The sequence below is a fragment of the Nerophis lumbriciformis genome, linkage group LG05 (genome assembly GCF_033978685.3).
Source record: "Nerophis lumbriciformis linkage group LG05, RoL_Nlum_v2.1, whole genome shotgun sequence".
Taxonomy (NCBI): Eukaryota; Metazoa; Chordata; class Actinopteri; order Syngnathiformes; family Syngnathidae; genus Nerophis; species Nerophis lumbriciformis.
The window spans coordinates 50763972-50788956 of NC_084552.2; the positions used below are offsets into that span (position 1 = coordinate 50763972).

General features: G+C 39.5%; 2 protein-coding genes, 1 long non-coding RNA gene and 1 other non-coding gene across 5 annotated transcripts in view; 2 read left to right on the top strand and 2 right to left on the bottom strand.

Annotated features, from left to right (window-relative positions):
• The window catches only part of LOC133606023 (uncharacterized), a 31460-nt gene extending 13714 nt beyond the window's left edge, over positions 1-17746 (bottom strand). Inside the window, exons 1-2 of the long non-coding RNA XR_009815212.2 lie at positions 17556-17746; positions 9499-9552 (exon numbers count right to left, since the gene is read on the bottom strand). This is a non-coding gene — a long non-coding RNA (uncharacterized lncRNA). The remainder of the gene's footprint in view (positions 1-9498; positions 9553-17555) is intronic.
• epyc (epiphycan) lies at positions 1-21737 on the top strand. Its single transcript, XM_061959522.2, has 11 exons — positions 1-186; positions 1683-1894; positions 11182-11359; positions 11543-11642; positions 11736-12184; positions 12326-12526; positions 12753-12872; positions 13239-13397; positions 13469-13671; positions 13774-13869; positions 20895-21737. Exons 2-11 carry the CDS (start codon positions 1712-1714, stop codon positions 21063-21065), a joined length of 1860 nt encoding a protein of 619 aa, XP_061815506.1. The 5' UTR covers positions 1-186; positions 1683-1711; the 3' UTR covers positions 21066-21737.
• trnay-gua (transfer RNA tyrosine (anticodon GUA)) lies at positions 20772-20858 on the top strand. Its single transcript is given in 2 exon segments — positions 20772-20808; positions 20823-20858. It is a non-coding gene; the product is annotated as a tRNA-Tyr (tRNA).
• Positions 21738-24985, bottom strand: part of LOC133606187 (uncharacterized) — a 7720-nt gene continuing 4472 nt past the window's right edge. Inside the window, exons 2-4 of one of the 2 annotated variants that reach the window (XM_061959834.2) lie at positions 22789-22882; positions 22631-22718; positions 21738-22565 (exon numbers count right to left, since the gene is read on the bottom strand). In XM_061959834.2, the coding sequence (XP_061815818.1) occupies positions 21948-22565; positions 22631-22718; positions 22789-22882 (800 nt within the window). In that variant the 3' untranslated portion in view covers positions 21738-21947. The remainder of the gene's footprint in view (positions 22566-22630; positions 22719-22788; positions 22883-24985) is intronic. The other variant, XM_072913293.1, reaches the window with a different exon arrangement.

The window sequence follows — 24985 nt, forward strand, 5'->3', positions numbered from 1 at the left end:
TCAGACCTACACATGCACCCGTCGCGGACACACTCTCGGACACGCACGCCCGCTATAGGCCCCCTAGAGCCCCCGCCCTCGTCTTGAGGCCACCTCTGCGCGACCCCATCGCCATTGGCCAAGACGCCAAGCCCTCAGCATCTCCATCGCAGCTGAAGGGAGCATTGGGGAAGGTCGGATACACAGGTAAGCTGCTCTTTAGTGGGGCGTGGGGCAGGTGACTCCTGGGTTTGGGGTGCTACAGGTGAAGGGGTCACTTGTCTTGATGGTCCAGGTGATGCTTTCAGGACTTATCCTGGATCTCATTTCTTTGCATTTTGGATCCCTAAAAATATATATTTATAATTTCTCAAAAAATGGCTACATTCTCTATTAAGTTCTTTAAGGGAAGTTATTTTTTGGAGATGCAGTGTGACGATTGGGATGCACTGGATGGTGTATTTCTGACCTATAAGATGGATGTTTTTGGATAGATCCATCCCGGCTGTACTTTCTTTGCATTCTTCCGTCGCGTCCTGAAGTCAAAGCTACTCCCAACATGATGTGGCTCTCTTTGGCTATGGTCTCAATGAGGTTCTTTATAGAAACTTTTGAATGTAGACAGCTCAGACTCATCTCTCTTAAGGGGGGTTATGGCGGATGTCAGGAATGTCCCACATGGATCCGAGGATAACATGGACGCTGTCATGGCGGCTATAAAAGATCACCTTCTTAACTTTAGCAATCATTATCAAGCACGGACACATATGATGATAGATGCAAAGACAAATTATGTCTCTAAATTTGAGGGGTCTTAATATCCTCAAGACAGTGTGCATCTGTGAGAAGAAGCACCCTTCCGTGTGTGTGTGTGTGTGTGTGTGTTTGTGTGTGTGTGTGTGTGTGTGTGTGTGTGTGTTTAGTGTATGTGTGTGGTTGTGTGTGCACTGAATGAAGCGTTTCCTTGCAGCCCCAAGCTGACTGCCATCCTGTCCACAAACCTCGGTGGAATTTGGAGTTTGAGTGCTGAGACAGGCAGTGACCAGGCCCTCCTCATAAAGGCCCTCTGTCAGGGCCAAGGGGTCGAGGAGCGAGTCTTAAACCAAAAAAAAAAACCCACCTCCCTCCCTTTCCTTTTGCAGAAGTTCTCCGTCTAACCCTGAGGGCCAACATCTTGTCTCTCTCTCCTCCCTGTCTCACCCTTTTCTTCTTCTTCCCCCTCGTCCCTCGCGCTCCGCTTCTCTGCCCCGGCCTGGAGGACTCTTTGCTCGTTTTTTGGACGCATGCTGAGACTTGGCTGCACCTGTCAAAAACGCTGAGGAATCCACACGCTGGCTGGCGTCTTCTGTGATTAAGAGCCTATGCTAAACATGCTAAGCATGCTAGCACCTGTACTTTTAAACATTCAACTGAAGACCCCAGAAATTGATTTTGGATAAACAAATCTAAATCAAATACTGCACACAACACATTTTCAAAAGCCTTAATGTATTTCCCACTAACATAGCTGCAACAGTTGTGCTGCAAGAGGACAATAAGCAGAAGTTCCCTGATTATATGGCCGCCACCTGACCTTTGACACAGTAGAGGCGGTTGAGCCAAGATGGCCGCCATTATAGTCACAATGCAATATTTTGTATATGAAATGCATGTAAATGTTGTGCCTGCATGTTTACTTACAATAAATCTCCTTTTTCCGTCAGGGGATTGCCTTTGTCTTTGTGTGTGAACAATGAAGACGTTAGTGCGACTCGTGCTCGGACTCGTCGTCCTCAAAGCAGTGCTGGCCGGACCCAGGTTTTCCCGACAAGCGGACTTGGACACGTACGACGGCGGCAACTACGACGTGGACGATTTGAATTCGGAAAACCAGGAGTATGACTATGAAGACGGGCCGACCATCGACGACCCAGAGGTGAACGCTGTTACAGCTCCACTCTACTCTTAACTCAGTTTGACGGCAAAAAGAACTCTTTCACATCATTTTAATTGCTGTCTAGTTAAACGGCATACACATAGCAACTTCCTGTTTAGTGCAAAGTAGGCTTCAAAATAAAAGCATGGTAGTATCAACCTGAATTTGACTACAGGGACCACAGTACTTTTGCAATAGGTCTTTAAAAACAGCAGCACGCTCTTGTCATATAGGAGGTACTTTTCATTTACGACCACATTGCTTTATCTACTTATTTATGACTATATAAACCATAATATTATACACCCGGTGCTGGAAAAAAAATCTAATCACATTCAAATTGTGATTCTTATTCATCACTATTCAAAATGAATTCAAAACTTTTAAGAATTTATTTTCTAAATTATTTTTTAGGGTCATCTCCACATATACAGTATATGTCTTAGGTCAGCAGCCAAGAGGTGCTTTTATCATCCATAAGTCATTTTGAAAAGGTTTATTATAACTGACATACCAAATAACTGGTACATTACTGTGTTGTGTCACCCCAAGATGGGAACGGAATTTAATTGTGATTTGTTGTGAGATTCACATGTCTACTATATATAGTTTAATGTATACTGTACATACTATGCTAGCCTATATTATTAAAAAGATCAATTGGCCATTCAAACAAATCGGTGCCATTGGCTTGTTGTAGCTATCTCAGAGTAAACTTAAATTTATGTATTTTTTAAATTCAAAATCTAAGTCTGCACTTACTACAAATGTATTGGCTCATTTCAGGCAACTTTATTTTATTTTATTTAAGTAACAGGAGTGAGCTTTAGCTTAGAATAAGCAAATAAATGTTATATATATATATATATATATATGTATATGTATATATATATATATATATATATATATATATATATATATATATATATATATATATATATATATATATATATATACATACATACATATACATATATATATACAGTATATATATACACATATACATACATATATACATACATACATAATATACATACATACATACAGTATATATATATATATATATATATATATATATATATATATATACATACATACATATACACATACATACATATATATATATATACATACATATACACATACATATATATATATACATACTTACATATACACATACATACATATATATATATATATATATATATATACATACATATACACATACATATACATACATATATATACACACATACATATATATACATATATAAATATATATATATATACATATATATACATAAATATACACATACATATATACACATAAATATACACATATATAAATATACATATATTAACACATACATATATACACATACACATATATACATATATATGCACATACCTATATATATATACATACATATACACTTACACATATATATACATACATACACACATATATATATACATAAATATATAAACATATATATACACATTCATATATATACATACATATACACATACATATATATACATACATACACACACACACACACACACACACATATATATATATATATATATATATATATACATACATACATATACACATACATATATATATACATACATACACGCACACACACATATATATATATATATACACACACATATATACATACATACACACATATATATACACTTACATACACACAAATACACACATATATACACATACATACACACACACACATATACATATATATTTATATATATATATATATATATATATATATATATATATATATATATATACACATAGTATAAATATAGCCACATAGCATGTATGCTAATAGCATGTGGACACTAAGCACATTGCAGTGATTCGACAAAATACGTTATTTAAAAAATAAATTATTTAGGTACAGGACAGTGTTGCAAAGGGGAAAATTTAACTCAAAATCTGATTTTACACATATTGAACTACCAAAAATGTGTATTTGCCCATCTCAGGCAACTTTATAGTTGCACAAGGTTTCTAAGTGTTTGGAATACAGGACTGAAAGTAACAAGAGTGAGTTTTTAGCATAGATTTATATATAGATATTTAGATTTAGTACATGAAATATAACTACATAGCATTTAAGCTAAAAGAATGTTGACACTAAGCAGATTACACAGGACTATGTTTAGATTTTAACCACCAGTCATAGTTGAAATATAAAATATAAAATAAACAGAAAAACAAATGTGTTAACTTACTTTTGGCATGTGGAGGATATGAACGACAAAACTTCCTGTGCACCATGCGACAAGCGGAATACTGTAGTCTACATTTTTATGTGCTAGGGTAACAGGACTGACTAAAAACCGAGGGATACCACTAATTTGTGAATTTGAACTCAAAATCTGAAAATACACATATTGAACTACTACAAACGTGTATTGACTTTATTTTATTTTGAACAAAGTTTCTAAGTGTTTGAGTAACAGGACCAAATACATTAAATATAGCCACTTGGCATGTATGCTAATACTTTCCGGACTTAGTGATTCAACAAAATATTTGTATTTAAAAAATAGATAATTTAGATAACAGTACTGTGTCGAGATTTTGAAGATACAGAACAACAAATGTGTGAACTTACTTTTGGCCTGTAGAGGGTGTGAACGACACAACATCCTGTGCATCATGCAACTTGCGGAATATTCTAAATTGTTGTGTGTTAGTGTAACAGGACTGAGTTAAAAACCCAGGGATACCACTAAAATGTGAATCTGAACTCAAAATCTGAAAATACATAGAACTACTGACTTTATTTTATTTTGAACAACGTTGTTAAGTGTTTGAGTAACAGGACTGAAAGTAACAGGAGTGAGTTTTTAGCATAAAATGACCAAATACATGAAATGTAGCCACATAGCATTTTTACTAATACTTTGCTGAATTACAGTGATTGAACAAAATATTTTTATTTGAAAACAAAAGTAATTTAGGTAACAGGACTATGTCAAGATTTTGAAGATACATAAAAACAAATGTGTGAACTTACTTTTGTCCTGCAGAGGATGTGAACGGTACAACTTCCTGTGCATCATGCGTCTAGCAAAATATTCCACATTCCTATGTGTTAGAGTAACAGGACTGAGTGAAAACCCAAGGATACCACTAATGTGTGAATCTTAACTCAACATCTGAAAACATACGTATTGAACTACCACAGATGTGTACTATTGACTTTATTTTATTTTGAGTAAAGTTTCTTAAGTGTTTGAGTAACAGGACTGAAAGTAACAGGAGTGTGTTTTTAGCAAATAATTATTAAATACATGAAATATAGCCACATAGAACGTATGCTAATAGCTAGCTGACTTACAGTGATTCAACAAAATATTTTATTTAAAAAATAAATTATTTCGGCAACAGGACTGTGTCGAGATTTTGAAGATACAGAAAACCAAATGTGTGAGCTTACTTTTGTCCTGCAGAGGATGTGAATGGCACAACTTCCTGTGCATCATGCGACTTGCAGAATATTTACATTCCTATGTGTTAGAGTAACAGGACTGAGTGAAAACCAAGGCATACCATTAGTGTGTGAATTTGAACTCAGCATCTGAAAATACACATATTGAACTACTACAAATGTGTACTATTGACATTATTTTATTATGTACAATGTTTCTAAGTGTTCGAGTAACAGGACTATAAGTAACAGGATGGAGTTTTTAGCATAGAATTATCAAACACATGAAATATAGCCACAGAGCATTAATGTTCATAGCTTGCTGACTTACAGTGATTCAACAAAATATTTTATTTAAAAAAATAAATATTTAAGTAACAGGACTGTGTCGAGATTTCCAACCCTAGTTTTAGTTGATAGATACAGAAAAATAATTTACATTTGGCTTGCAGATGATGAGAATGGGCAACTTTCTGTGCACCTTGTGACTTGTGGAATATTCCACATTTATTGTGTGAAGGTAACAGGACTTAGTGAAAACCCAGGGACAACATTAAAGTATAATTCTGATCTAAATTGTTTATGTGTCTAAACAAAATTAACTTGTAGTATAATTGAAATAAGGAATAACACAAAATAACATTTGTGAATAATTTATGATTATCATTCATAGTAAAGTCTAATTTTAAGAAGCGGGGAGAAGCAACAAATACGTCCAGTTGAAGGCCATTTGAATTAATATTTTACATTGAATTGATTACATATGCAGCCAGATCAATATGCACAATATTTTGCTTCGTGCAAAAAATATTTTACTGTTAATTTTATTCTGCATTTATGACATTTACTTCATAGGGATGCTGATTCAGTGGAAAAAGACATTAAAAAAGTGATAGTCTGGAACCTCCTAAAATGGACAATAGAGTTGAACAGCATGGTGTATCTGTGCGGTCTTCCTCTGCATGTGTTAAAGGACTGACATCCCGGTCTGATGTGTTTGGAAAGTTACCGAGCTGAGTCAAGTCGGAATAATTACATCAACGGGGTTTAGCATTCCCGCTCAGGCAGCTGCAAAAGACACTAAAGTCCCTCGGATGTCAACAAATCGCATTAACAGCATGGATGACGAGAAGGTGAACATATTTTCCAACTGTGGAAGGTTCCTTTTGAATATGATGTTTTATACATTGTCATGAGCAACAATGGAGGCCCGCTTCTACTTGCTTTGCTCGTTCTCACATTTTCTCACACACAAAAAAATCCACAACTGGTTTAAATCATCTCCACTCGTCTGATGTGGCGTTCCTGCGAGCCCTCGCCGCAAGGGCTGCATTTCACGCTTTCATTTATCATGTGAATGTAGGCCACGGTTACGAGGTTCATGGCTCAAGTGTTCACGTGGAAACAGACTCTTCACGACTTCAATTTACAAATTAATTGGAATCCCACATGCTTTTTGCATTGCATTTGTATACTAATAAGCACGTGTCGGAGCAACAGGTGGCGCTATAACACCCGATTGCAAAATCATTGTAGCCAATCATAAACCTGAAGAAAGTCACTTCCGGACAAGTCACTGGTGATTTCAGGAAAACGTGTGTGTGTGATCCGTGACTATAATGAAGATAAAAAGACAAAGCAACAAACTGCTGTCAAAAGAAGAAACAAACTAAAATAAAAGTATTATAAATTTTTCTTACTTTTTTTAAAATATAATTTTGGGACATATATAACACACAAGATACCACTTATTAAAAGCAAACAATACAATAGACAAAAGCAAAAATAATTATGAACAAAAAGGTGTTTTCTTTTGTTTATATATGGTCTGTTGTGTGTAAAATATTAAAATGAATAACTAAAATATTTAATTTATTGTTTTTGTTATGATGTCTAATACAAACTAAAACACTCCGAAATCTAATTTTTGAAGCAGTAAGTGTTTTAATGTTATATAAATTAATTAATATGTATAATATTGGGCAGCACGGTGAAACAGGGGTTAGTGCATCTGCCTCACAATACGAAGGTCCTGAGTAGTCTTGGGTTCAATCCCGGGCTCGGGATCTTTCTGTGTGGAGTTTGCATGTTCTCCCCGTGACTGCGTGGGTTCCCTCCGGGTACTCCGGCTTCCTCCCACTTCCAAAGACATGCACCTGGGGATAAGTTGATTGGCAACACTAAATTGGCCCTAGTGTGTGGATGTGAGTGTAAATGTTGTCTGTCTATCTGTGTTGGCCCTGCGATGAGGTGGCGACTTGTCCAGGGTGTACGCCGCCTTCCGCCCGATTGTAGCTGAGATAGGCTCCAGCGCCCCCTGCACCCCCAAAAGGGAATAAGCGGTAGGAAATGGATGGATGGATGGATGTATAATATTATATTTATATTTATTAATATTTTTCAGTATAATTTTTTTTATGTAAACAATATATAGGATACACTTAAAAAAGAGCATCAGGGGGATTTTGAAAATTATGTATTTTTATTCTATTTCATTTATTTATATCATTCTTTAAAATTAACTATTGTAATTTAAAGTCATTTCAATTTAAATAAAAAAAATATTATGAATAAAACAAAGAAAATAAGGAACCATGCACACGATATGTTTTAAATGCTATTCTTTAAATGTATCATTGTATTTTTAAGTCACTATTGTTTTATTAAGTAAAATGTTTTAACAAAAACATAAAAAAGAATCATGCACACAATTATTTGATCAACTTTGATTCCTAATATTTTTTAAATGCCTTATTGTATGTATGATTCGTTACAATTTTATTAAATACAACTTTAAAAAACGCAGATTTTTTTTAAATGCATTGTATGTATAATTATTATTATGTATTATTGTATATAGTTATTTCAAATTGATTATTTTATTATAAATGTAATTATGTGCAAAAATATGAAAACAAATCTAGCAAAAATAATGATGATATTAAAAAACTAGCAATTATACTCAATTCTTGCATGAAATGGAATGAATGAATATGAATGTAGATATAGCTTACTAGTATAGTCAAGCGTGGTTGAATACATCCTACTTGGTAATAAGACGAGTTTAAAGGCCTGAAGTTCCGACACACATTTTGTTCATGTGCATCAGATGTCAAGGGAGAAATGAACTCCATGCTTGTGGAATGCTGAGTCTTGACTTTCCGCTTCCAATGCTTCTGTTTTTTTTGGGATTTATCTTCTTTTCTCCGCGATGGAACTCAGGCAAATCCTCAGTCTGCTCACAGGTTTTTAATAACCTACTTTTAGATTTATTTAGGGACTTTTTAGACTTAAGACCAAGACGTTTTGTCTGCTCGCCATCACGTGATGTAAAACTTCTAGTGCAGCTTTTTTGCGTTTATTGTGCATTGCATCAGGCAGCATCAACAACAAGGAGCCTAAAGTACTTTTTTTGGTACAAATACATGTTAAATGCAGTTTTAAACAAATACATGTTAAATGCAGTAGTTGTCAGTCTATGAGGCGTCAGGATTACAAGTTATGTGTTTGTCTTGTCGTGCAGCCCATGTCAGCTTTATTTTGGACAACATGCTCAGTGCGGAGAACTTGTCTGCTGCTGTAGGCCACAAGAATGTGTTTTTTGTAAATGATACAGAGCATGACACTGCATGAATGTGGTTTCATTCTATCTCTAATTATTATTAAACGAGGTGAGCTTGTGCGCCACAGGTGAATGCATCCACTGACTAATTCTAGTAAAGCAGCGCTACATAATATTTGGCTTTAGCTTGCATGCTTACATTGACTGCGCTACTGTTTTTTCTGCACTTCTGCTTGCCAGCTTTTGGCCTCTTCTTTCCCCCTCGGGTGCATATGTTTGTTTGGTGTTGGAGGGGAGGACGAATGGGTGCGCTTTCAAAGGCCTGCCTTGTTGCATCCTGCTTAAAATGTGCCGTGCAGCATGAGAAAATTCTTTAATTGTAGCCATTAATTACCCCGTGTGACTCATTATTTCACTTCCATCTTAAAAAAAAAAGCACGTATTTTTTTGTTATATTGTGTCACAGTTCAGTTTGAAGCCTGTTGCAAAATGTGCATTCTTGCGGCTACCATGTGTGTCTTGGTTCCACAAGGACCATATGAGTGGGTGCTTTAGGTGTCAGGTATTACCTGCCTGCGGGCGGTGTGTGGGGGTTCATCGCCACCATCTGGAAGAGGTTTGAACTGCAGGTTGGACACAAAAAAATACACATTAAAAGTCCATAAAGGCACATTATTCTGTGTATTGCAGCAGGTGGCGCCATAGCCTCAGACCGTAATACCATTGTAGCCTAGCATGATGAAAGTCATTTCCAGAAAAGTTTAAATAGTAAGAAAGGAGAATTGTGGGCAAAAATGGAATGTGTGCAATATGTGAATAAAATAACGATACAGCCACCAAAAGTTGACAAACCACACAAAAATACGACTTGAATCTAAATGTTCTTTAAAATGAATTATGTTTTGCACATATATAGCACTTTTTAAAACGACACTATACAGAAGCAGACAAAACGAAACTATATAGCAAAACACAGTAATTATGATCATGTTTTTTATTATTTTGAATCCTACTACACAAAATATCCAAATTTAATTTTCTATTTTATGACAAATATTTTGAAGTATCTTTGTTTCAATTATTGCGAGTTATAATTTTAAGTAAGTTTAAAAATCAAAAATGCTTCTAATGCAAACCTTTGTATGTATTTGTTATCATATTACAAATATTCAGGACAGAATGATAACACAAAATAAAACATTACGCAAAAAGGTGATAAAATAAGTTATAAACAGGTAAAAAAAATACAAATACATCATCTGTGGCATTATCACATATTGGGAAAACGGTAGAAAATAGTTGGATGGATATTTTGAAATATTTTAGTTTATATGTTATATATGTTTGACTGATTCCAAATTAAAATATTACAAAACATGTTGTATTTATTGAATGTATTTATTTGTTATTACATTACATTTTTTGAAGTACAAAATTAAACAAAAAGGTAATCTAGTATAAAAATAAGTAAACAAAAAATATAAATAAATAATCTGTGAAATCATCCAACCACACATAAAAAAGGAATTCAAAATTAATTTTCTGAGATTATGAGTAAGGTTTTACACGTGTATACAACTTCTGAAAACATCACTTTACAGACGCAGACAAATCACTAAATAATGGCAAAAATAATTACGGTAATATCATAGTTATGTTTATATTTGTTATGTTATTTATATATACCAATAAAAAATATAAACAATACAAATATTAACAATAAAATTCATTTTAGTATATATTTTTTTAAATATTTTAGTGAAATTGTATTACATATTTCATCCATTTTCTACTGCTTGTCCCTTTTCATATTTATACTGTATTAATATATATTTTTTTTTACATGTATTGCATTTCTTTATTTTATGTGTTTTTAATTTTTTTAATTTAACATAAAAGAGTGAACACAACATGATGAAAAAGGGTATTAAAAATGAAAAAAATAATAAATGAAAAATAAATAAATACAAATATCAGTATTATGTCTTTACTGCAGTGACTAGAAAGTATGTACTACTGCTTGAAGCCCAACAAATGGGCTTTTTGCTGCCATCTAGCTGTGGCTATAGGCAACTTCCTGAAGCTACCTCTGATCAGATTTTGACATCACGGTTCAGTTTTTGGATATCAGAATAGAAAATAGAAGACCTCATGTCAAAATTAGAGGTTTTTAAGGTTTTTGTTTCCCTAATCGTTCATTGAGGGTCTTCAGATCTGCCATTGTGGTCTCAGGTATTTTGTCTTCTCCTCAGATAGAGATTGGCACACTGGCCCCGCCAGACTACAACTACCCAGTACCAGAGGCCTCCTTGGAGGAGCAGGTGGACCAAGAAGAAGAGGAGGAAGAGGAAGAGCTGCCCCTGAAACCTCAGCTTATCCCTCAAGGCTCAGGCGGGTCCGGAGTTCTCATGGGCCCAGACACACAGAAAGGTCTGGAAAAAGCTCTGAACGTGAAGGGGTTTTGCGGTAAAAGGGTCTTGGATTTGTGCAAGCAGCATTGCCCTTAATAACTAATCAATTGTAATCGTTTGTCTGTAAGTGCATGTGTTCCATTTAACTAGCTGTCCTCAGTTAAATGTATGTCCATTAATCCCTCATCTTGTCTCTAACAAGAGGTGGAGCTGCGTCTGATGCCCATTGACATCCTTCATGTCTCCGGGGATTTTGGGGGCTCGGTGGGGTCTGGTGCCTCGGGAGCCTCTGGGGTTTCCGGGTCAGGAGGCTCAGGGGACCCGCTGGTCTCAGGCGCCTCCGGGGGTTCTGGGGATATTGTCTTCATCTCTGGGGCTTCTGAGGAGATAATCAGCGGCTCTGGAGAATCAGGGGAGTTCTTGGTATCCGGGGATGTGGATTACTTTATATCAGGGGATTTTTCTGGATCTGGGGGGGTCTCTGGATCAGGGGACCTCCTGATTTCTGGAGATGTCTCCGGATCAGGGGATCTCCTAATATCTGGGGATCTTTCTGGGTCTGGGGATTTCTTGATATCAGGAGATCTCACGGGATCAGGAGATCTCTTGATATCTGGGATGGGATCTGCAACTTCTGGAGCCTCCGGAGACTTTGGCTCTGGAGGATCTGGAATTGTAATAGAATTGGGGTCCGGAGGGTCCGGTATTGCCACTGGAGGGTCTGGGGACCAGTCTGGTTCTGGGTTCTCGGGAGATCTTCTGACCTCAGGTGCCTCTGGAGGCTCTGGGGTTTCTGGGGACACGGATGAGTCCGAGGTCCCAGGGATAACATTATTACCTGGAGGTTAGTACTTGGGGAACTTGAGGAACGCTACCTCTTCATTTTGTTTGATCTTCATTGTGAGTGAATGAGTTGACTGAATGTCCATCCCACCTCTTGTCCCCTTAATGTGTCTCCTAACCCCTCCACCTTGGCTTAAACAAGAGGAGGAGCTGCCTCTCCTTCCTACAACTAGCCCACAAGAAGCATCAGGTACTTCTGGGGATTTCTCAGGAGTTTCAGGAACCTCAGGGGATCTGGGAGTCTCCGGAGACATAGAGGTCTCTGGAGCCTCTGGAACTTCTGGTGTCTCTGGCTACGGAGACACGGAGCAGCCTGATATAACTCTGATCCCTGACACTAAAGGTCAGTATTTAATCTAGATCCAGAATGACAGAAGTACAATTTTTATAAATCTGTTTTTGCTTACTAACCAAAGATTGATTTCCATTTAACTCCTGTTAAATGCAACAAAAACTTCCTTGAGTAACACTGCTAACTACCGCGGCAAACAGTCCCAGACTGGTTGCCAGACTTGTGATCCATGCTTGTCTAACCCATTTCTTCAACGCCTAATCTTGTCTCTAACAAGAGGAGGGGCTGCTTCCCACACAAGAGACCCCTCAGGAGGGTACTGGTGGTGTTGAGGAGACACTGGGCTCTGGCCTTCCAGAGCCAGATGAACCTGAAGAGCCTGAGGTTGACAGGACAGGTGAGCACAGAACCGGGGGAGGAACTTAGGACTTCTCCTGGTCTTGGATGAGGAGCTTTCCTGGTTCAAACCATCACATTGTCCAATGCCGTAAATGCTCTAATTACAGCCAAAATGTTTATTGACCTAGACTACAACAAGGACATGATATTAATTGGAAGGAGTTATTTACAAAATCATATAACACTAAAAATAAATGTAGCTTTTGGCTACTTAGAGACCGACTCGAGTGATGATTTACTTTTATAGACCGTGCAAGCGGCAACTATAGGAGACTCTTTGGTTAGTTGAATGGGAGGCGTTAATTGGAGTATTCACAGTATGCGTTCTGCGTCTTGTTATTACACTTGTCCTTGTATTCTCCAGGCATGCCCACATGCTTGCTATGCACGTGCCTTGGTGGTTCAGTCTACTGCGATGACTTAAAGCTGGACAGCGTCCCCCCTCTGCCCAAGGACACCACTCACTTCTACGCCCGCTACAACAGGATTACAAAGATCAACAAGTCGGACTTTGCCTCCATGAGTATGTCACGCTTGACCCTGGAGTGAGCTTTAAGGGCAAAGACCTGACAATGTGGTCTAATGTGTTTCTAGACAAGCTTAAGAGGATCGACCTGACCGCCAACGAGATCTCGTCCGTCGACAGCAGGGCATTTATGGGTCTGCCCGAGCTGGAGGAGCTGGTGATTCGGGAAAATCACATCTCGCAGCTGCCCGCCCTGTCGGAGACCATGACCTTGATTGACGCCAGCCACAACAACATTGACTCCAAGGGGATTACCAAAGAGGCCTTTAAGGTAAATGATGTACAGTATATCCACTTTCACACCACAGAAATACTAAAAAGCATGTTATGTCACATTCTTAAAACATTCAACTAAATCGTTTAATGCATCAAGGACATGACCGGACTGCTGTACCTGTACCTGACTGACAACAAGATCGATTACATCCCTGTTCCTCTGCCACACAGTCTGAGATCTCTACATCTACAGGTATAAGGATCTTTCATTTACTCAAAATTTGGGGTGTTTTGATAAAGCGTTTTCACTTCCGATACAATGGAACCTTAAGTATTGGCCGATATCAATATTGATCCAATCCAATATTAGTACGAATCATGCAGACTTTTATTGTTTTGTAGTGTGGAATCTTAGAAACATCTTGATAAAGTGAAATTAGTCAAACAGAGAACAATGCTAGGTTTGAAAAACAATCTATTTATTATTAACTGTCCTGAATGGACTTATGCTGTCTTTGAGTTGAAGTGGAGTGTTTTTTGATGACACGGAGTATACAATAATTAACTAAGTTAAGCTAATGATGCAGTAAGTTGAATGATGCGTACACGTTTGTTACTGGATACGTTGTAATACGCATCTGCCTTGGAGACTGTAAGTGTAATTAATGTGCAACTATAATTATTTCATAGTTGTTTATATTGACAAATGTGCTGTTTTAGACTGCAATGGTGTTCAAATAAGTACACTTAATTCGTATGTCTAGCTTGTGTGCTATTGTGGGCAATCTCTGAATGTGTAACGGCTGCGCAATGGCGCCACCGCCACCGCGGACTCTTCCCGTTTCCATTCAAGTCAATGTGTCAATTTCCACCTTAGGCAGCACCCTGCCGGTGCTGTACCACATCCCTGCCCTGAATATATGCAGGGCTTCTCATTTTGACGGTCGCCGCAACAGATCGGCTCAATTAAGCTAAAATCTGCTTGTGTGGGGCAGAAAAGACACACACAAACACAAAATAATATCCAGTTTACTTTCAAAATAAAATACTATAAGTTGGATCTTATTTAACACTTTGAAATTTTCTAATGGGCAGAGATGGACCTGAAGTCAACTTGTAAAGGTTTTTAAACGTAATTTCACCTCGTTCACACAAATAGATGAGGACATGCTGATTCTGAAGGGTCCTAAATCAAATAATCATATTGCAGGCATATCCAGGACAGTTATTTAGGAGCCTGTGTCAAATACCAGCTGATACAGGGGTCAGGAAAGCAGGGGAGTGGTTAGTGGGAGTACAATGAGATGTGTGTGTGTTTGTGTGTGTGTCTGTGTACAACGCTCACCAGGAATTATGTTATTGTTATGTTGTTGCTGCAAGGCAAAACTTCCACGAGTCAAGTCAGTGCCGTCACATAGCTGGAGACGTTCTGCAGTGTTGCTGTTCAGCAGCCGTTACGTATCTCGAATGGCAGGACTGAGTTTATTTGCTTGCTCTTTTGGAAAGATAAGAAACATTTTTGTGTTTCGCTTTACTAAAACTCCACTTATCATGTGATTACGCGCGGATTGGCAAGATTTCGTAAAAGCCTGCGCTACCCCGCTGCACCGTGGAGCCGCAACAATGTGGTGGTGGGGATTGGCGGATGGTGGAGACCAGGGGTGCCCACAATTTTCAGCAGGCGAGCTACTTTTTAAATGACCGAGTCGAAGGGATCTACCTCGTTTATATATATAATTTATATTTATTTATTTATGAAAGAGACATTTGTGTTAACAAGTTACAGGTGTTTTAATGAATTGGAGGTGAAATCACCAGAAATGATTCCCGGGCGTGGCCGCCGCTGCTGCTCACTGCTCCCCTCAGCTCCCATGGGGTGATCAAGGGTGATGGGTCAAATGCAGAGAATAATTTCGCCACACTTAGAGTGTGTGTGACAATCATTGGTACTTTAACTTAAATAATACGCCAGAATGCAGCTGAGATAAGCTCCAGCACCCCCCGCGACCCCAAAAGGGACAAGCGGTAGAAAATGGATGGATGGAATACAAGCATGTTTAACACATATAGATTCCTTTCTTTCCTGAAGACAAGAATATAAGTTGGTGTATTACCTGATTCTGATGACTTGCATTGATTGGAATCAGACAGTAGTGATGACAACGTCCACATTTTTTAATGGAGGAGAAAAAAAGTCCTCCTTTCTGTCCAATACCACATGAAAGTGGTTGCTTTTTGCCATCTTATTTGTCCAGCTTCCATACTCCTTTTTATACACTTTACAAGAAATACACACTCCATGGATTGCGGGCTTGTGCACGCCAGCTTTCTGAGACTCTTATTTTGTTAGCGCAGGCAGGATAGAGCAGCGCTTTTATTGTGAAGACAAAAACTATGTGGTCAGTCTTTAGGCTTTTGACAGGAGGTATGGTTGAAATAAAAACTGTTTCTCACCTCCCTGACGGTCTTTTTTTTCCTTCACACTGAGCTCGCAGCAGCCAGCGTCATTTCACAAGACCCTCGGGTGCCGTGAATGTCAATCAAGTGACGAAAGTGACGTCATAGTGAAGATTTCTGATCGCTAATTTTTAAGACTATTTTTTCAATGCCTAGTTGGAGATCGACTGACACAACCTCCGTGATCGACCGGTAGCTCGCGATCGACGTAATGGCCACCCCTGGCGGAGACTATCCGTCACGGCGCAGTTCAGCAGCCATTAAGCATCCAGTGGAAATCCGGGGTCGCACATCTAGATGTTAACTGGCTGTCCAGCTTTACACAAATAGACACGCTGCAGGACTGGTTGTGTCGGAGCTCATATCTCCTAGTGTGGACGCAAGGCTGCTAATATTGGACTGATATCCAATATCAATATTAGGTTGGGACACCCCTGCTTGAAATAATACAGTATTGTTCAAACTTTTAATGTTAGACTTGTATGCAACTTTGCAATTTCCTCCAAAGAAACCATGGAAACTATTACGTCTTTTGTATCTTTTTTTTTCTAATTTATTGGAGATTTCTTGCTAGCTATGCACGGTTTTATTATGTTTCATTTAAAAAATATTTCCGCAATTTTATGTTTTGCATATTGTTTCCTTACTGTACCCTGGATCAGTGGTTCTTAACCTGGGTTCGATCGAACCCTAGGGGTTCAGTGGAGGTCAAAACATACCCGACTCATCGTGTAAATAAAAACTTCTCCCTATCGGCGTATTACGGATACGACAACAGCAGAAGTCACACTGATTTGCAGGTGAGTAATTTGTAGTGAGTTTATGCACTGTGTTGGTTTTGTTCTTTGAACAAGGTGATGTTCATGCACGGTTCATTTTATGAACGAGTAAAAAAACACGGTAACACTTTAGTATGGGGAACATATTCACCATTAATTAGTTGCTTATTAACATGCAAATTAGTAACATATTGGCTCTTAACTAATCATTATCAAGTACTTATTAATGCCTTATTCCGCATGGCCTTATTATAACTCTAGCCCTCTAACCCTAGCCCTAACCCTAACCCTAACCAAATAACTCTAAATTAAGTCTTTGTTACTTAGAATATGTTCCCTAGTGTCCAAAAAACTCTAAATTAAGTCGTTGTTACTTAGAATATGTTCCCCATACTAAAGTGTTACCAAAAACATATAACTTTGTCTTGAATTTGAAAAAAAAACATTTTATTTTTCCCTAAAGAAGGGTTCGGTGAATGCGCATATTGGTACCTCCAACAAGGTTAAGAACCACTGCCCTAGATTATGGTTCTGCAATACTGAAAATGTTGATCTCGGGCCAACTCATAGCCAATCGTGGCTGGCTCCTGGCATAAACAATCTATGCGGTTGTTTAGGGCCACAGCCACTAGGGGGGCACATGCTAGGAAAGGCTCTTACCACGTTCAAGTCAATTTAGAAAATAAGTCTTGAGTACATTTACCTGGGGGCTTCTGGAGGCAGAGTCGGGTTGAAGTTGTACCTTTATCAACGTTTTAACCACGCGACTATATTTATCTGCAGCTTGTTTCTAGTTTAACTGTTGTTTATTAAAGAGATCTGGACCAATATTGACTTTCGAAATGGACTTTCTTGACCCACATTAAAGCATTTCGTACAAGCGTGGCTCAGTACTTAGCGGAAGTAGCTGCGTCACGTAGGCGGGACCAAAGAGTTGTCATTCGCCCTGTGATTGGACAGCGGGAAGATGGAGCTGAACATTTGATAGGCTTTTGGAAATATGTACTCAGTTCCGTGATTGGCTGCTGCAAGATAGATCCAGTCCCCTGATTGGACACAGACACACAGATGGACAGGCGAAGGCAATTGGCTGCCACATGCAGACTATCAGCTTCATTTCTATCCGTCTTCACCCATTCGTGTAAAATGGGGAAGAATTGGGTGGAGGGGGAGTAAGTAAAGCATTTAAATGAAATAATTTAATAAATCATTACATCATGAATTAATTCAATTATGGAATAAATAAATACTGAAATAATTACGTAAATTATGAAATAATTACATCCTGAAATATTTATACCGTTAAATAATTAATACAATCATTAAATGATTAATTAAATTTTGGAATAATTAAATCGTAAAATAATTACATTTTATAATTTCACAATTTAATTATTTAACAGTAGATTTCACATTTGATGAATTATTGAAACGTTTAAGTAACTATTTAAAGATGTATTTATTTCTTAAGTTCTGCCCATTTGGTCATTTGCCCAATGTTCAATCATAATTATGATTCCATTAAGACAGAGCTGGGCAAATGAAGGCTCGGGGGCCGCTTGCGGCCCGTTGAGCTTTTCAATCTGGCCCGGACATTCCCAAATAATGTTTTTAGATCTTTCTAAATGGAAACTGTAGCTGCCATTATGATGTGCAGTGATGTTTTCAAATGAGCGTAAGTCTTGAACTATACAAAGGATTTCAATGATTGGAATCTGCGCTTTTGCATGATGTACTAGTTACTATGGTAATCTAAGATAAAGCAGCTCAGAAGAGGCATCAAGCAGTGTGGGTGGGGAGCGTTTCCACAGAGTGTTTCCAGAGCGGCCAGCCTCAAATGCGGGTGTCAGGGACAGACACGGAAGGAGATTTTTACAGCAAAGTTCTAAAGCTTAGTGATATATCAGATGTATCAGATTGTAAGTGTTTTTTTTTACCCTTCGCGTTCATATTTTGCTGGGTTTATTGTATTTTTGTTGCGTTTTGTTTGATTGTAAAATATGTCAATCGAGAGGGGGTGTGACATTCATATGTTGTCAATATTCAGTGTTTTATCGATCATAATTAATATTGTAAATCCCACATTCTTTATTTTCATGTACATCCTGGGTGTCTCATTCAGTAAAAACACGTAAAATTCCATTCCATTTTTTAATGCGGTCTGTCATAACCTTTTGAGCATTCAATCAGACATTATTGTGAGGTTTTGCATTAGTGTTCCTACACATCAGATATACCGGCACCCAGACACATTTTTTTCTCTAAATTTGGCCCCCCGAGTCAAAATAATGGCCCAGGCCTGCTTTAAGAGTAGGTTTCCTCATTATTTTCTCTGAGGCATCTCCCACAGGTGAGTCGGCCTCAGCTATAACACACTACATTTCTTTCTTTTGACCAGGTTTACTGTCGAATAAAGAGAAGGGCTGCGCTTTGTTTTAACAGCCTTTACATGAGGCACAGCGAGTCACAAGTTCCACAAACATGAACGCACTCACACACAGTCACTGTATGGTGATACTTTAAAGGGGAACATTATCACAATTTCAGAAGGGTTAAAAACATTAAAAATCAGTTCCCAGTGGCTTATTTTATTTTTCGAAGTTTTTTTCAAAATTTTACCCATCACGCAATATCCCTAAAAAAAGCTTCAAAGTGCCTGATTTTACTCATCGTTATATACACCCGTCCATTTTCCTGTGACGTCACACAGTGACGCCAATACAAACAAACAGCAAGGTATAGCGACCTCATCACATGTACACAGTGGCAGTCATTGGTACTGCATGCTGTCATAGTTGGTGCCCATCCATCCATCCATTTACTACCGCTTGTCCCTCTCCCTATCTCAGCTGCATTCGGGGTGCGTTTTTCTTTATTTCTTGCATTGAACTAAGAGAGCTTAGACTGCCTAGTAAAATTCATTGTGTGTTGAACATACTTGACTAATAAAGCTGATTCTGAATTTAAGTGTCCCGTACGTTGCATTTTGGGATATCCGCTAAACAGAACTTTGACTCAAATTACTTGTGAATTTAGCTGCCTTTAAATACTATCTACATCTGATTTATTCTATATTTAATTTTTCTGTGTGATTGTTGGATTACCGCGACCCGACCTCGGATAAGCGGAAGAAGATGGATGGATGGATGGATGGATCGTTGGATTACAAGTGTGAAAACCTAGAAGCATTATATGATGAGATGGAACTGCTTGTATTTTCTAAAAAATTGTCTTGTTTTTATATTGTTATACACAGTTTGTATGTTTTACCAATATCTAAATGTAATACCAATATTTAAATAGAATTTATTATGCAAAATGAGTTTTAACAATACGACATAATGCGATACATAGTGCATACGCAAAGTATTCGCAGCGCTTCACTTTTTCCACATGCTATGCCATCCATCCATTTTCTACCGCTTATTCCCTTTGGGGTCGCGAGGGGCGCTGGAGCCTATCTCAGCTACAATCGGGCGGAAGGCGGCGTACACCCTGGACAAGTCGCCACCTCATCGCAGGGCCAACACAGATAGACAGACAACATTCACACTCACATTCACACACTAGGGCCAAGTTAGTGTTGCCAATCAACCTATCCCCAGGTGCATATGTCTTTGGAGGTGGGAGGAAGCCGGAGTACCCGGAGGGAACCCACGCAGTCACGGGGAGAACATGCAAACTCCACACAGAAAGATCCCGAGCCCAGGATTGAACCCAAGACTACTCAGGACCTTCGTATTGTGAAGCAGATGCACTAACAGCCTTATTCTAAAATGGAGTTTGTAAACAATACAAAGCAGTAACATGACATAACAATACGTACAGCACGACAAAAACACATATTTGTTCAACTTAAAATATAGAGATCGGATCAAGTTTATATACTTTAAATAAATTTGATGGGTATTTTCACGTCCCTTCGATAGCTCAGTTGGTAGAGCGGAGGACTGTAGTGGTGAACGCCGTCATCCTTAGGTCGCTGGTTCAAATCCGGCTCGAAGGATTTTTGTCAAATCGAATGTTTTGCTTTACTTTTCAGCGTAACAACATACAGTCGATGCACGACGACACGTTCTGCAACCTGCACGACTTCAGCTACATCCGGAACGCCCTGGAGGACATCCGCCTGGACGGCAACCCCATTAACCTGAGCCGAACCCCGCAGGCGTACGTCTGCCTGCCCCGCATCCCCATCGGGGACCTCATTTAATGACCACGGCGAGCACGACCCCACGCACGCATCACTGTTCATATACACGTTGACCCGCCACGCGCATGCGCACGTGGACACGCGCACATCCTCCATACCACTCTGCGTGGATATTTCGTGTACCAGAGAAGGTCCATAAACGCATGAGATGCGAGTGATCATGCACACCCCCCCACACACAACAACAAATAACTGTTCCACAACTTGAATTAGGAGTATAAAAAAAACCCTCAAATGAATGTTTCTGTCTGCCCGCAACCGCTCATTTTTTTGTTGGAATATTGTTTTGTTTTGTAAAGATTAAAATATAAATATTATAAAATTAATGTCAACTCTCTTGGGAAATTGAGTTTTATGGAAGGTCACATTTGAGCATGTTAATGCAATAAAAAACGCATTTTAAACACAAATCATTTGTTGTATAGTCTGTACTGTAATTATATTTGATTTGTGCACAATAGCCTATTCCAAAGAGTCTAGACCAGTGGTGTTTAAAGTACGGCCTGGGTGGAATTTACTACAAATTGTGGAAATTCAATTCAATAAATAAAAAACAGCAAAAATGGTGAAAAAGAGAAAAAGAGTGAAGAGAAAAAGTTGACATGTTGATATTACTAATAAAAAGGTAAAAGTTTGGACACTCCTGGTCTGGACGGTTATTGAATTATGCTAAAAGCGTGCTATTGTGTGCTCTGTATGGAATAACCACAAGTCAATAAAGTTGTTTTGACCTCTGCGGGACAAAGTGGAGTGGCTCAAAGTTGTTTTTATTATTGAATATATGACAATGAATAATTTAATGACTGAACTGACGTATGAATTAGGCAGATTTAGAAAAGTATGTCTCTCTAGAAAAATAGACATAAAAAATAGACAATCCTCTCAAATGCTGTCAATGAGTTTTTCGAACAACTGCAGGAAGCGCTCCCTGCGGTCCTGAGAGCCATCGTCCTTTGTCGTCCCACAGGAGGACGCTGGGGTTGTTTCCCCCAGCGCCGCCTTCCGCCGCTTCTTGTCCCACGCCAACATCTCGTTCTCCCGCGCCAGCACTGCTGTTTCCCTCTCGATCAGCAGCCTCTCACGCTCCAGCAAGACTCGGTCCCGCTCCAGGACGGCGGTCTCGCGCTCCATCAAGGCTCGGTCTCGCTGCAGGGCCAGTTGCTCCTGCGCCACGTACCGCCTTCCCACGTCCTCATCTTGATGGTTGCCGTTGAATTCCGTGCTACCTCCCATGCCATCCTCCTCCATCGAGGAGTCGCCATCGTGGCCATCTCCATTCAGTGTCACCTCGATTTCTACACCTTCGGTCTGCACTTTAACTGGAGAGACCGTCTCAGTGGTTATCCTTCTCTTCTTGGCTTTGGGGACAGATGAGTAATAGCCTTTATCCTGAGGGGAGATTACCAGAATGGGGGCACTGCCTTCCAGCCTGCCCTCCATGGCGTCATCCATCAGGTTAAAGGGAGGCCATTTGTCACGATAGTCCTGGTCTTTGAGCACCTGTGGCAAAACAAACATGTGCCAAATGCATCACAGGTGTTTTCAATTCCCTTTTAAAAGGCTACCTTGTACTTTTTCCGCAGGTTTTCCCATTTTTTGGAGGCTTGCCGGTGGTTCATCCTATCTTGAAAGCCCATGTGTCTGATTATGGCCCTTAAAACGACAACAATCAGATTTACCAATCAATTTGAAGCACATTGAAGTAAACTCCATTCCTACAGACCTCCATGCCCACATGGATGTATTTTTCTTCCCGGAGAAGAGATAATTATTTGACACCCTCAGCTTTACAAAGTCTTCAGTTTCCTGTGGACTCACTAGACGAGATAAACAGACACAACAAAATGACCAAAATTACAACAATGAGGGCGGAAGTGTTTCCAAAATGCACATTCTAGTTGTCAAACGTACAGAGCGTCATGAATGCAGCGCAAACACGAACGTCAATACAACTTCACTGTCACCTTTTTTGTGGCAGTTATGTTTGTGTCAGGCACATTCAAAAACAATATAACATGAGTTTTATTGCATCATAGTGACTCTGATAAAAATGGCCATTATATTTCCCAGGTTTTTGAGATTCAGAAAACTAACTTTATAGTTGTTAACATTTATGGCTATAACTCAGTGCCTGACAATAATATTTTATTTAGTGAGGTGGAACATAGATTTCTACATTGGCTTGCCAAATTTCCAAATGCTTATATACTTGTAGGAGATTTCAACACTGTCCTTGACAATTCAGTTGATAAATGGCCACCAGGCTCTCAAAATAGTGTCAACTCAAATCTAAAATTACTAATGCAAAGGCTTGATTTAATTGATGCTTGGAGATCTAAAAACCCTGATAAGACATCCTTCACCTGGTCTAATAAGTCAGGTTCAAGATAGTCTAGAATAGATATGGGGTTAATTTGTAACGCACTGCAAGACAATGTTACTGTTAAAATTCTCTCCACTCCTTTGACTGATCAAAAGGCTATACAGATTCACATCTCTCTCTACATCCCTTTCACAATTGTCCAAATAACTGGGAACTCAATAGTTTGGTTTTATGTCATGAAGCAGTTACAATGAGGATTAAAGAACTAATACAATTTTTTCGGAATAAAGCCAAGACCGGCCGGTAGGAGGCCACGAGGAAGACCCAGGACACGTTGGGAAGACTATGTCTCCCGGCTGGCCTGGGAACGCCTCGGGATCCCCCGGGAGGAGCTGGACGAAGTGGCTGGGGAGAGGGAAGTCTGGGCTTCCCTGCTTAGGCTGCTGCCCCCGCGACCCGACCTCGGATAAGCGGAAGAAGATGGATGGATGGATGGATAAAGCCAAGACCCCCAAAAATTACGGTAGAAATTGGGAACTCCTTAAATATGAGGTAGGTAAATTTATTAGAAAATATTGCGGTAATCTAGCTAAGAAAAAGCGATCTGAGGAAGAAAATGTGATTTCCATCATTACTGCATTATCTTCTATATCCATCCATCCATCCATCCATCTTCTTCCGCTTATCCGAGGTCGGGTCGCGGGGGCAGCAGCCTAAGCAGGGAAGCCCAGACTTACCTCTCCCCAGCCACTTCGTCCAGCTCCTCCCGGGGGATCCCGAGGCGTTCCCAGGCCAGCCGGGAGACATAGTCTTCCCAACGTGTCCTGGGTCTTCCTCGTGGCCTCCTACTGGTCGGACATGCCCTAAACACCTCCTTAGGGAGGCGCTCGGGTGGCATCCTGACCAGATGCCCGAACCACCTCATCTGGCTCCTCTCGATGTGGAGGAGCAGCGGCTTTACTTTGAGCTCCCCCCGGATGACAGAGCTTCTCACCCTATCTCTAAGGGAGAGCCCCGCCACCCGGCGGAGGAAACTCATTTCGGCCGCTTGTACCCGTGATCTTGTCCTTTCGGTCATAACCCAAAGCTCATGATCATAGGTGAGGATGGGAACGTAGATCGACCGGTAAATTGAGAGCTTTGCCTTCCGGCTCAGCTCCTTCTTCACCACAACGGATCGATACAGCGTCCGCATTACTGAAGACGCCGCACCGATCCGCCTGTCGATCTCACGATCCACTCTTCCCTCACTCGTGAACAAGACTCCGAGGTACTTGAACTCCTCCACTTGGGGCAAGATCTCCTCCCCAACCCGGAGATGGCACTCCACCCTTTTCCGGGCGAGAACCATGGACTCGGACTTGGAGGTGCTGATTCTCATCCCAGTCACTTCACACTCAGCTGCGAACCGATCCAGTGAGAGCTGAAGATCCTGGCCAGATGAAGCCATCAGGACCAAATCATCTGCAAAAAGCAGAGACCTAATCCTGCAGCCACCAAACCGGATCCCCTCAACGCCTTGACTGCGCCTAGAAATTCTGTCCATAAAAGTTATGAACAGAATCGGTGACAAAGGGCAGCCTTGGCGGAGTCCAAC